Genomic DNA, 13,888 nt, shown 5'->3' with positions numbered 1-13,888 from the left:
CGGAACAAGGTCAGGAAATAGATACAATGTTTCATTATTAGTTCTTTACATCAATAAAATAAAATAAAAATTTAAAAAATTCACACTTCAAACAGAACTGAACTCAATTCTGGACAAGGTCAAATCCAGTAAACAACGTTACATTACAATAGCTTGTAATGGAATAAAAAATGAGATTTAAAACTAATAGACAAACAATTAAATTAACTATACATAACACCATGCACGTGTATATAGTTCGAAATGCAATCCAATCGGCCTTGTGACATCGCCATCTTGGTTTTCTTCCTTGTCTGCTATTTCAGCTATTTGGGAAGTTCACAGAGGTGGATCTATGGCTGATGTCATTCCATTTTCAGGGTTGATTCTAGTACGGGCTCCATTGTTCAATAATACTAGATTTGCTTGCGTGATACACCTTCGATATTTCTTCATATTTTGCCCAAGTGATTTCCTCCACACTGTTCGCTCTGTGGTCTGTAGTCTCCCCAGATGTTGACGTTGTCGTCGATGTCACCTATCATTGTATGGAATGTGTCTACATTTTTTCCTCCATGGTCATAGACGTTGAACAGTGTTAGTTCTGTTCTTCCTGTGTGTGCGATGATTGACTGGTATTCAATTGTTTCATATGGGTCGAGTGGTGGTTTAGGGTTCCCTACTGCCACATCAAAGACGGAGCCACTTACAAAAATTGCCAGCCCCCCGCCCTTTTTCCCATTAAATATATTTTGTAGCTATCTTGTTGAATAGTTTGGAATTTTGGGGATGCATTTTTTGTCTGTGTTAATGTGTTTCGTGGATGCAGATTATGTCTGATTGCCGAGTTTCTCTTTTGAGTCTAATAATCAATTCGGGGATGTTTTTAATAATATCCCTGCAGTTCAGCTGCCAGAAATGAATTTGTTCTCGAGTTTCTGTCTAAGTTCCTAAATCTGTGAGTTTAATTTGGAAATATTTGTCCAAAATGCTGGCAGGTTTATTGGACAGGAATTATATAATTTTGTGATAGTTTAGGGACTCCATCTTAGTTCGCTTGGGAGTTGGGTGTTGTCCTTCTTCTGCATCACTCTTTTGAGCCTTAGTCAATTTATTTTATGTTGGTTGGGGTTTAGTGGTTGCTGGTGTTGTTGGGTGTTGCATTGTTAGCTTGATTGTATTCTCTTTTTGGGATGTATGGAGGTGTTTCATGTCCTGTCCTGTAATTTCCATAAATTTAGCAACTTATTGGCTGGTATCGCACCTCATGATTCTGTAAGTGGGTTATGATCTTAAAAGTTTTATTTTTCCCTTGTACAATTTGGTTACCACCGACATGATTCTCCTGCCATTTATGCTTGGTATTTGAGGGCATTTGCTCTGATGTAAAGAGTAAGCTCCTTGGGGTGAAATTTCTGTTTGTGTAGGGTTCTCGTGGTACGAATGTTCGTGTTTTCTTTGTGGATTGCTGGCCGATCTGTGTTATTTTCTGTTGGTCCAACATTATTTGCACTGTTGGCTACTGATCGACATGATTCTTTGCCGTGGTTCTTCTTTGTCTCGCGTTTGACTTTTCTAGTTTTGTTTTCCTTTGACTGGTTATTTTCATTTGCCTGCTATAGCTGTTGTTGGGGGTGAGTTTGTCTTGGGGGGTATATTTAATATTCTCTTGTGTTCTTCTGTGGTTCCTGTTTAGTTTAGTTCCTTTTTGTTGTCCTTCCTTATATGGTCTTTGTATGTTTTAGATTTAGGTTCCCCTTTGGCTGATTGTTTGACTTTCCATGGTATGACTGATGGTGTGAGTGGATTTGTTTCTGGTGATGTAGTCAATATTTTCCTGCATTCCAATGAGGTTAATCTTAAAATATCCTCTATCATCATGGGGCTATTTGTTGATACTTTAGATCGTTCTGGAGTTTGACAGCCAGGAATTTTTATGGTATATTTTCTTTGCTTGTTGGATTCCCGTAGGATTTGGTTCCCCTTTGATGTCATTGACTCCTGATGTCATGTGTGTTCCTTTTGCTGCGGGTGATGTTTCCTCAATTTCCCTTCATTATTTTTGCGCAAGATGTATACGCTGGTGTGGCGACACGTAGTTTTCATGGATTTATTGGCATTTGTTTTATGGTCCCTAATTCTGTTTCGTTTGTCTGCTTTTGTGAACCTTATCCAGTATTTTGTGTGGTACCCTTTGGCAAGGCATCCTCTCTGGGTGTGATTTCGATTTGGAGGGGTACTTTTCTTTTACCTGATGTTAGACCCAGTTCAGGGATACAACGTTCTCCCCCGTTTGTTCTCTCCCGTTGGTTGCGGGTTTGCTAGTTGATTTCTCCTCCCATAGATCACCTAGGTGTTGATGTTAGTGTGTCGTCCAGACTTTAGAGTGAATATTCAGGTATATGGTGATGCCCTGGTCAATTATTACTGGTGTAGATGCTGGCCCTCACGTTTTGTTAATCAGTGGTGACTGTGATGGTACTGGTGATGGTACACTAGCATTGACTTCAAGGCTTTTAACCCAAACTGCTGTCCATGTTAGTCTTAAATCGAAATGCCCGACATTAGTTCGCGTAGGTGGGGTAGGTGTTTGGGGAAAGTGTGGGTGATGTCGCTAGTAATAATCCCTAATAGTTTATTGAGTCAGTTGGTTTCCAAACTGAACCCCGTTCTAGTACATTTGCCTTTATTTAGAATTAATTTTTGAGACATATTTTTACTTAGTGATCTTGTATTGACTGATTGAGATATATTAAAACAAAGATACTTCACCAGTACAAATTAAACACATCTTGCTATTGTCCGAGTGTATTCGAACCCAACTGGTGACTATCACGGTCTTGGAGGTATACAAGGATTCCACCCAGGTTGTCGCTAGTGTTATTCCTAGCACATATTTATGAATCAAACTGCACTCTTCCAAAATGCTTAAGTCCAAATTTCATACCTTATTACCTAATTAAAACTTTCTGCCCCATAGTTTCCGAAAACAGTCTAATATGGCTAGTTTCAATTTTATAACGGACTAGCTGCTGCCGGGCGGGCTGTTAGGTGAGCCGCGTGAAAGCAAATTAAAATGAGTAACTTTGCTCAAAGATTGGCTTAAATTTTGGAGATTGATGTACACTTTCAACTCCAAATTCAAACTTGAAAGAGAATAGTAAAGAAAGTTTGTAACGTAATGGATTAGAATCATGATACATAATATACACATTATTGGCTATTATGTATAGTTATTAGTCATAAGTAGCCAGAATTTGCTCGTTATTTTCCGTCCATTGCGTTTTGGGGCAAAGGTAGTCGTCTTTGGCTTCCTTGTCGGGCCCTTTTCCTTCCTTCTGCAACTGCAGTACAGACTCCATCTAGTCTGCAGTGCAGATATCAAAGCTTCCAGCAGTGGCTCAATTCTTGGTCGACGAATAAATCGAGTATGTGGTGCGTACCATTTATTCCCCCAAAAGAGTATGTGTGGGAGGTTGGTGGTGAGAAAATTGATCCTCAAACCAATTGTCCATGCAAATAAAGGGTAACATCCTGTCAGGTGGTGACTCGTTCACACCCGTCAGGTTGACGTACATGTTCGAATGGACGAACACGTCAGAAATTCAAGATCAGTCAGTCAGTCTTACAATTCATTGCCCAGCCAACAAAAGGAAACTATCACAGAAACATTGCAAGAAGTGTCCGCCATCATGACGGACGTAGAGCAGCTACTGGAACAAGTAGAGGCCTAGTAGTATAGGTTAAACCGAATGAGAACGTGTTCACCAAAGATCATGATCAAAGAAGATATGGAAGAGGCAAGGAGAAGGTGAAGGTCATGTGTTATAAGGAGAGAAAGGAAAAAGAGAATGAGAAGAAACAACAAGACTTTCCCAGCGCATAAATGAAAAGTGGATCAAGGTCCCAAAAAACTTTAGGAAGGATGGATATCCCGACTAGATGCCTGATGATGGAAAGAAGAAAGCTAAGTTTCTAGACATACTGAGGAGATGATGGAAAAACTTGAAGTCAGGGAGAAAAAAAATCATATGCCTCGAAAAGATCTTCTTTCAATTTTGCCGAATATGTTTGTAATTTATCTCTGTGTCTTTGTGTGTTTTGTGTATGTTTTCAACGTAACCTTAACACCCTTACCCTTTCCCCTTTAAGCCCCTTACCGCTTCTGATCTATAAACCCTTTTGACCCTATAAACAATTTCGACAATATAAAACCTTCTAATCATATAATCTCCTTTGACACTGTTGAGTCTCCCTCATATTAACGCTATGGACAAATTCAATATAGGATTTCCTGTATGACCCCCAGATGTCTTTTTGACCCCACCCCACTCCTGCATACTTTGATATAGCAGCATGATTTTACTATAAAGTATTAAATGTGTGCTAAATTTGGCACGCGGTTTTGTATCGAAGAGACATAATTTTAGTATTCTCTATCATCACTGACGTATATTATGGCCCTTGATGAAAATTTTCCTAACTATCAATCCTAAATTTACTAAAAGGTATTGGATTTTAAGTAAATTTGTCGTAGAACTTTATACTGATGAGGTACTTGAAATAGTTGTATTTCCAGGTTCATAAATTATTGTTTACGATGTTGTGGTCCTGACTGCCGATCTTCCACACTTTTGGTTTTCGCATCATATTTTTAAAAGAGGTTGTCAGAGCTCAACCAAATTTGACATGGAACTGAATAGTATCTATAGTATTCTCTCACTCTCCCATTTGTTTGTACCTATGCTGATTTAAACAACAGACAGCATTATGGATTTAAAAATGCGAAAACTTAATTAATTGAGCGACTATCCATTTTTACACCATGCACTGAATCATCCAGGTTTTTAAGCGAATTTTATGTACAGAAAAAATACTGAATTGTTTCATTAGTTTGACTGCCAGCATTTTACATAACTATTTTGTAGATTTATGGTCCATTGCTGTTGGATGCACTCTTCTTTATTTCCACAAAGTTTTCCATCCATCAATACATACATACATACATACATACATACATACATACATACATACTATAAAGACTGTTGTTGTTGTTGCTGTTCTAGGGTTTAACGCCATTTTTCAGCACAAGATAGGCTATACATGGCGGCCAGTATAACTGGTGGAGGAAGAACCCTGGAAAACCCAGGGAAAAACCACCGACCCACGAGAAGCTACTGACAGGCTTTCCCATGTATCCACGCTAGTCGAGCCTTGGACTCAAACCCACGCAGACAGAGGTGAGATGGCAGTAATCCGGGACGGTGAGCACTTTAGATCACTCGGCCACTCGGGGCTCCTCTATAAAGACTGTGGTTTTAAATTAATTAACAGAAAAGAACGAAAACCATCATGTTTTGTAAAATTCAACAAAAACTGTATTTCCTTAGAAGACAGCGTAAACTTTAAGAAGAATTTACAGTATTGCAAATTAAATTCCAATTAATTCGAATAGTTCTATCACCAGTCTTAACAAATAAAGTTCTAATTACATTCCAATGGAGTTCGAAATAAGATCCAGAGCTGATCGTGTTCATGTGCCTTTAGTCTTGAATGTACTAATGTATCAGTGACCTGAAGTGTGATAATGTACTAGCAGTCTTTCATTTAATCACAGTAATATAATCCAATATGTCCTTGTCTGAATTCACTACAATTACAAATTAATTTTTCTATCCAAAATATTATTGAGCACTTTGTAATTACTGAAAATCATAATCTGAATAAATAGTTCCACCCAAACAAAAACTGAACACAACAATACTAAAGATTTCTGCTTCGGATGTTATCGACGCAATGAGCAATTTTTTAAGTAAACAAGATTATAAAACCCTCTATCTGACCCCTGTCACAATTACCATTTTCTGATAACAACGTCACTTAAAAGGAATTTTCCATTCTAGAACAGTCTGGGTCGTCAAGAAGACAAAATATATTACTAAAGTCATAATAAAGAATGTGGTAAACATTAGTTATCGTTGTTGTTGTTGTTGTTGTGGGGTTTAACGCCATTTTTCAGCACACGATAGGCTATACATGGCGGCCAGTATTAATGGTGGAGGAAGAACCCGGGAAAACCCCGGAAAGAACCACCGACCCACGAGAAGCTACTGGCAAGCTTTCTCACATATCCACATTGGCTGAATCCGAGACTAGAACCCACGCAGACATAGGTGAGATGGCAGTGATCCGTAACGGACAGCGCTTTAGACCACTCGGCCACCCCAGGCCCCCGGTAAACATCAGATACAGCAGGTTAATCCATCGAGAATAACAATACTCTAGACCCAGGCCCAAACAAAAAAACATTTACTTCTATTGATAATGATCTTAATATATGACCACACTCATAGAGAAAGTCTTAGCTCTATATTATTTGTTTTCAAAATTGAAAGTTACTGGTCAGGTGCACAGTGAACGTGATGTTATACAATGCCAATCTCAAAATACAATTTAAACATAACACATAATGATGAAAAAATGATGCAGATTAAATATGCATACATACATACATACATACATACATACATACATACATACATACATACATACATACATATGATTATAGAATAAAACACGTACGGTTTTTTTCCGAGTCCTACATGCATCATAAGGCTTGAAAGCACGATGAAAACTGAAAGGTAAGAAGATAGCATAATATTACGCTATTGCATGTACTCGCTTATAAGCCAATCCCAATCGAGTCCAACTGTAGACTGTAAAGACCAACATCTGCCGTATCACAACGTACCGACATATGTGGGTCTATGCAGCTTGTTTGGAGTAACCAGTACTACAAACAACATAGATCTCCAGGCGCATTTAACGACAGCAGATCACTGACTATTTTGTTTGCAGCTGAAAGATGTTCAGTCTGCTGTTGGACTCGATTGGCTTGGCTTTATTTTCCATCATGTTCTGCCTATACATTTCCTTATTTTGTCCGTACCATAGATTGGGGACAGCTTTGTCCATCTCTTTCACAGCTATAGATTTACCTGTATATGTCTTTCAAGATCAGTTTTAGAGACCTCTGTATAAAATCCCAACTTACACATTGGTGTTATAGTGTTTTCCCTCAATTTTTAAAGTTACGTTATCTTACCTGATATCGTGTTTCGTTTGTGTTAAATATTCAGCTATTAAAGACTCGGATACAAGAGCTGTTTGAGTTTCAATCGCTTGATTAAATAAATCAATAGAATTGAAATCATAAGCAGCTGAAGCATCGTCTAAATGTTCACCGTAATCATGTTTATCGTAAGCAGAATGTTCACATACAATACTAAAATCGCTTATGCCACCTCTTGCCATTCAATATTATTTCAATGACAGATAAACAACTTGAAACGAATTGAATTTCCAAAGGAAAAGAGTAACAGCAGTCAGACAGCACATGACGGTGCTGAGTACAATCAGTAATACAAGTAGAATAGCAAATAGTACCTGCAAAGAAATAACTTGTAAACTCTAAATGACAAGATAATTTTAATTTTAAAATATTGATGATGCAAAATATGAAGAAAAACCATGAAATTTTGATAATCGGAGATCAACAAAACATATCAAAGTTTATCACTTAATGTTTTCATTTTTTATTGTATGCTAAAAACATTTTCAGTTAACTTCATCATTTCAAAATCATACAATTTTTCCATACTATAAACGGCTTCACGACACGTGTTTGTACATCCAGGAACTACTTTGTAAACAAAATATGCAGCAGACGTTTGACTTTGGGTTTATTAGATTACACTGGTCAACAGTGAAATCATTACTGACTTGAAAAGGCCCTAATCTGTAGTATTTTGGTGTGCCGAACACGAATATAACCGTGAAAAATTTGTATTGGCTCTCGTTTTGAAGATATTCATATACCTCATTTTCTATGTTTCACTGTGTAAATTTCTCCAGTAGGACTGCAGCAACATCCGGAATAATGATGTAACATTGCATAATACCATCATGCTCACATCATCCACAGTTGATGCATCATTTTCTGATGCAATGCAATACTAATGCCATGCGGCTGCTGAAGTAAGTTGACGTCAGCAGTGTACTATACATGTGTAGGCCTATTATACTAATGCCAGGCGGCTGCTGAAGCTGACGTAAGCAGTGTACTATATAAAGCCCAATCAGATAGGTTCAGCATTTAAAATATTTTAGACGTTGTGCGAGACAGTTCAAGCTACTGTTACATAAAACTTATTATTTTATCCATTTACGTACAATAAAGAACAGTAATGCCTCGAAAGTGTGTTAATACCGCGGACAATTTTTGCTATATTTGTGGGGAAGTGACATTTGCCAACCAGAAGAAAAGTATCAATTCTCAAGTGAAGAAGGCATATCATCTTTACTTCAGATGCAAGGTTGGTGACCAAGACAAGCCTTGGGCTCCGCATATATGCTGTGCTACATGTACAACACAGCTTTCACAGTGGTTGAATTGCAAAAGGTCATCAATGCCGTTTGCAGTCCCAATGGTGTGGAGAGAGCCAAGCAACCACCTAAATGACTGTTACTTCTGCTTGGTTCCTCCTCTTTCCGGCGGAATAACGAAGCGAAAGAAGTCGAGAATAGTCTACCCAAACATTCCGTCTGCATTGAGACCAGTTCCACATGGTGAGGGACTTCCTATTCCAGAACCTCCAGCAGAATATTCTCTTGATTCATCTGACGAAGACAAAGGTGAGTCGACCTGTTCTTCTCCTGGTCCATCAGCATGCAGTGATCCAGATTTTCACTGTGGTGCATCATCAACCCCACACAGAATAACACAGGAAGAACTAAATGACCTGATTCGTGATTTGGACTTATCAAAGAACAAGGCAGAATTGCTAGGATCAAGACTCCAACAATGGAATCTTCTAGAAGAAGATGTCACAATTACTGCATATCGAAAGCGCCACCAGCAATTGGAGCCTTTCTTCAGAAAGGAAAGTAATCTGATATTCTGTTCCGATATTGAGGGCCTCATGAATGCTTTAAAAATCACTCATGACCCACAAGAATGGAGACTATTTGTGGACTCTTCGAAACTGAGTCTCAAGGCTGTGCTTTTGCACAATGGAAACATTCTTCCATCTATTCCAGTAGCGTATGCTGTCCACATGAAAGAGACATACGATAACTTAAGGCAGCTACTGAATTCCATTGAGTATAACAAGTACAGCTGGCACCTCTGTGGTGATTTGAAGGTAGTTGCCCTTTTAATGGGACTGCAGCAAGGATATACAAAATACATGTGTTTCTTATGCGAGTGGGATAGCCGAGCAAGGGAAATGCACTACATGAGGAAGGAATGGACTCACAGGCAGAATGTAGCCATTGGAGAGAAGAATATCCAACACCCAGCTCTGGTTGAGGCTCAGAAAATCTTGCTACCACCCCTTCACATCAAACTAGGTTTGATGAAGAACTTCGTGAAAGCCATTGACCGGACTTTGCCAGCATTCCGATACCTGCATGAAAAATTCCCTCGACTCAGCGAAGCAAAGATTAAAGAGGGAGTTTTTGTGGGTCCTCAGATTCGAGAGCTTTTCAAAGATGACCGGTTCAACAACTTGCTGGAAGGTGACGCGAAACAAGCATGGAATGCTTTTCGCCTAGTTTCTACAAACTTCCTCGGAAATGTTAGGGCAGAAAACTATAAGGAACTAGTAGAAGACATGTTGATGAAGTATAAGAAACTTGGCTGCAATATGTCTCTAAAGATTCACTTCCTTCATTCCCATTTGGATTTCTTTCCTAGCAACTGTGGTATTGTTAGTGATGAACACGGCGAACGTTTTCATCAAGATATCGCAACAATGGAACAAAGATACCAGGGAAAATGGTCCACTACAATGCTGGCTGACTACTGCTGGACACTCCTCAGAGATGCTCCCGAACAGCTGTACAAGAGACAGGCGAAGAAATCTAAGATGTAGTCAATGACTTGATTTTTTATAGGTAGGCTATTACAGTTGACCTTTTGCTATTGGAATGCATTTCGTTATGTAAACATTAATTTCTTGCAGATTACAAAAAAACTAGAGCCAATTTTGCAATTTGACTGTCATATTCGTGTTCAGCACATAAAAATTGATAAGAATTGACTAATTTTATTTCAGTAACATGACTTTTGTAAAAATTTGTTGTCCAGTGTTATTTAGTTGATGAACTAAACAAGCTGTTTCATGCATTTGAAAGTAGAGATGATACAATTAACAATGTGGACGCGTGAAACTTTCAAGCAATTAAACGAATGACCTTGATATTCGCTATGTCCCCAACAAACAAGTAAACGAATGACCTTGATATTCGCTATGTCCCCAACAAACAAGAGAGATTAGGTATCGAAAATACCCTGCTGATCATTGAAACATTTATTTAGGACAAATGTTCGTAGCCTTTCATAAATAGAATGGTTCAAATTATGACCAGTGCTCTCAATGGTCTATACAAATAGCGTTGAAAAACATATTGAGTCTAAGGGCTATTGTATATCTATCAAAGACGTACCATATTTTACAGGTCAGTCAAAAAATTGCAGCTGAAGGTTTTGGTACAAAACTAACGAATATGTTTTACATAGTGTGGAGAAATATTTGACAACCCCACAAAAATTAATAATGCTTGAAAAATTTGACATTTTTCATGTGAAATATTTAGAGAGCTGTATTCAATTTTGTTTACCTACTTAACATTGGAATGAGAAAATGTATTAGAAATTTGATCTTCGTTCTGTCCACTTGCGATATCTTGTTGATAACTCGTAAGGCATTACTGTCAATAGACAAACATCTGTAGATTAACGCCGCAGGTCTTAAAGAAGCAGCTGGGAGGGGACACCATGGTCTACTATTTTTAATCTCCTTGGGCGCGTAAGATGGCAACAAAAAGTGGGGCGTGTCGTGAAAACATTTGTATACCGGAATCGTGCAACAGTCAAATTTTTTATGTGTGTCTGTAATCATAGTATGTCATTAATAAAGTATCGGTGCTTTACTATATCCTTTTGAGAAATAATTTTAATAAATAAATTTCATACAATCCTATACGTTGAGATAATATACTATCAGCTCTGCGAGATATAAAAACTCGAGGATAGGTACAATATTCTTCTTCAAAATCTTATCGCGGATTACACAGTAGAAACGTTTGATAAGGCACAACAGCTAAAAAAACAACGATTGTTGTAAACCGCCTCATGAATCATCTCTATCTGAGACCTACATAGACTTGAAAGAATAAGTTACACTTGCTTGTATCTTAGACGAAATTCGAGCTGAAAGGGAAGAACACTATGAGAAACAAGTTAACATTATAAATTGACGACGTCTTAAATCGCTGGAAAAAGACTTGCTGGACTCTGACGATCAGTTTTGTCTCACTGTGTAATGTAACTCGATAAACGCCATTGTGTTCAGGTAAACAGTGAAAATACTCGTCTCATTTTATTTCCCTCCACATCCCCGGTCCAGATGCAACTACGCGTGGAAGTTACAGATCAAAGTATGTCTTTAGATTATTAAGTAACCCAATGTCCGGCTGTATGCTGCTTCTTACATAATTCAACGTTTTTATGGCCGAAACGAGCCGTATTTGAGGCACAGTTATTTGATGAGTCAGTGGTTTGCATCTAGCCCGAATATCAGTTTCCATTCATGACGTGATTTGCGTTCCACGTGGTAATGAATCATCTGTCTCTCAGTTAGAGGCGTTGCAAGGTGCATGTCAACCACGTACTGTCTGAATAAATCCAGATGTTCCAGGGAAAAGTAATAAACTGGGTACCCCGTTGTGAAGTTCTTCTGAGAAGCAGCAGAGAGGGTGAACAGACCATAGAATTCCGACAAAAACAAATAAAAAACAACAAAAAAAATCATCTCGTAGAAAGGTCCAGATTTTTACAAATTAACGTTTCCTTGAGATGTTTTATTTCTGTTGAAACCAACCCCATCAATGAAACCTTAATTCGAAATAGTAGCTGAAAAATAAAGTACTCTACGTGTTTATTTATTCTTGTTTATTTTTTTGACGACCAACGTTGGTAGACACCCTCTCTGCTGCTATTAATTTATGTAAATTCAAGTTTGATGAATATTTCTTAACGCGTTCTCCTCATCTTCATTTGTCCTATGTTTCAAGTAATATTCAAGTTCTGATGGTGGTTTTGGATTTATATTCTTTCTTTTTCTGTAATATATCATCAAACTTCTGTATCGATCTCCACCGCAATTTTTGTAAATCTGATATAATCCTCTAACGCCGTTGTTACATCCAACACAACTTTGTGGACCAGCATGAGGATTTTTCTTTATAAGATAATTATGTACTTTGCAATATTCTCCACGGCGCATTTGTTAGTAGTTCTTTGACGCAGCCATGCACATTTGAATGATATCTTTTTTAATTAAATTTATTAATTTATCCAAATATTTTATCAAGACCCACACGATATCTTGTTCTTGGATCATGTAAATTTATTGTTATAAATCCGTGCGGAGTAGCTTGCGCTCGTGAGAAAATTTTTTTGAATTTAATTATATCCATGTCACCACCACACCAAGTTTGATGAATATTTCTAAGTGTGTGCGTGTCTACGCCATTAAACACAACTAAAATATTGCAGTTGTCCCTGATCACTTTTGGTATTTGTGTATATCGTTGAGTAACATAGATCACATCTGTATTTTTATGTCTACCTCGGGAAAATATTCTAGCTGGATTTGATTGTTTATCTAGCATCACATCGTCATATACAACTAAATTATTAATAAATCCGTCTAAAACATCTACGGATGGTGCTTCATCAATATCGGTTATAAACTCTATAACATCATTACCTTCATCCAGTAATCGCGCGTTTTCATTGAAATCTTTAAGTACATCATAACATCGTTGATCATCAGCGGATGGTGCTACTAAATACAATTTATCCCATTTCAACCATCTCATTATCAGATTAAGTAATAACTGCGTCTTACCCGATCCAGATGGTCCTATGATAATCATTCTGATGGAATTTGGTAACGCAGGGTGGTGTTTAACTGGCTCTCGTTTTCTTGTTGCTGAGAAATCAATTATATCCATATATATATATATATATATATATATATATATTATGTCATGAATTTATATTGCTTACGTTGTAGAGTTAAAACTCCAACTACTGATTTAGCTACGGTTACAACAAAAAATAAAAAAATAGCGTATGGTGGAAACTGTTCTGTATGCGGTAGAAAGAAATTTTCGTTTTTACCTAATAAGCGGGGTGGTGATATTGCTAATTTGATGTCAAAGTTTCCAGGTGCTCCATGGGCTAAATACAGCGGAGAAAAACATCTACCAGGATATAATTATTGCGGTCCTGGTACCAGACTTGATATCAGGCTCGATAATCAAGATCAACCAAAACCAGGCGAGGAACCAATAAACGCTATTGATCGAGCTTGTCACGCTCATGATGTAGCTTATAAAAGTAAAAATCTACAAGATAGACATATTGCAGATGTGAAATTAATTCAGGCGTTAAATTCCATAAAAAATAAAAATATTAGAGAATCATTAGCTAATTGGTTAGTAAGATCCGCGATGAAAGGTAAATTAGCGCTTGGGGCTGGTAATTAATAATGGAATCGATTTATTATTCACCAAGAGAATACTGGAGAGGCAAAGCAGCAATTGGTAAACTTGCTGATGCAGCAGCGGTTAAACATTCTCCTGCTAAAACGTGGTTATCCAAACAAGCAATATGGCAAATTTATCTACCACCACCGAAACGAATTCAGTACGCGTATTTCGATGTCAGTGTTCCTAATGAAGTTCATCAAGCTGATATTCTGTTTTTACCGCATGATACTGTGCGTAGAAAAACGTACAAATACGCGTTAACCGTAGTTGATGTTGCAAGTAGATA

The 13,888-nt window shown here is 37.7% G+C and overlaps 1 protein-coding gene across 3 annotated transcripts in view; it reads right to left on the bottom strand.

The window, feature by feature from the left end:
* The window catches only part of LOC149781881 (uncharacterized), a 74,205-nt gene that overhangs the window by 17,273 nt on the left and 43,044 nt on the right, over nucleotides 1–13,888 (bottom strand). For all 3 annotated transcript variants that reach the window (XM_089936074.1, XM_089936076.1, XM_089936075.1), the window contains exon 2: nucleotides 6,562–6,613. In XM_089936074.1, the coding sequence (XP_089792200.1) occupies nucleotides 6,562–6,613 (52 nt within the window). The remainder of the gene's footprint in view (nucleotides 1–6,561; nucleotides 6,614–13,888) is intronic.

The sequence above is a fragment of the Sinohyriopsis cumingii genome, chromosome 15, assembly GCF_028554795.1.
Source record: "Sinohyriopsis cumingii isolate HCF-2022 chromosome 15, ASM2855479v2, whole genome shotgun sequence".
Taxonomy (NCBI): domain Eukaryota; kingdom Metazoa; phylum Mollusca; class Bivalvia; order Unionida; family Unionidae; genus Sinohyriopsis; species Sinohyriopsis cumingii.
This window is presented reverse-complemented; position numbering and strand designations above follow the sequence as displayed.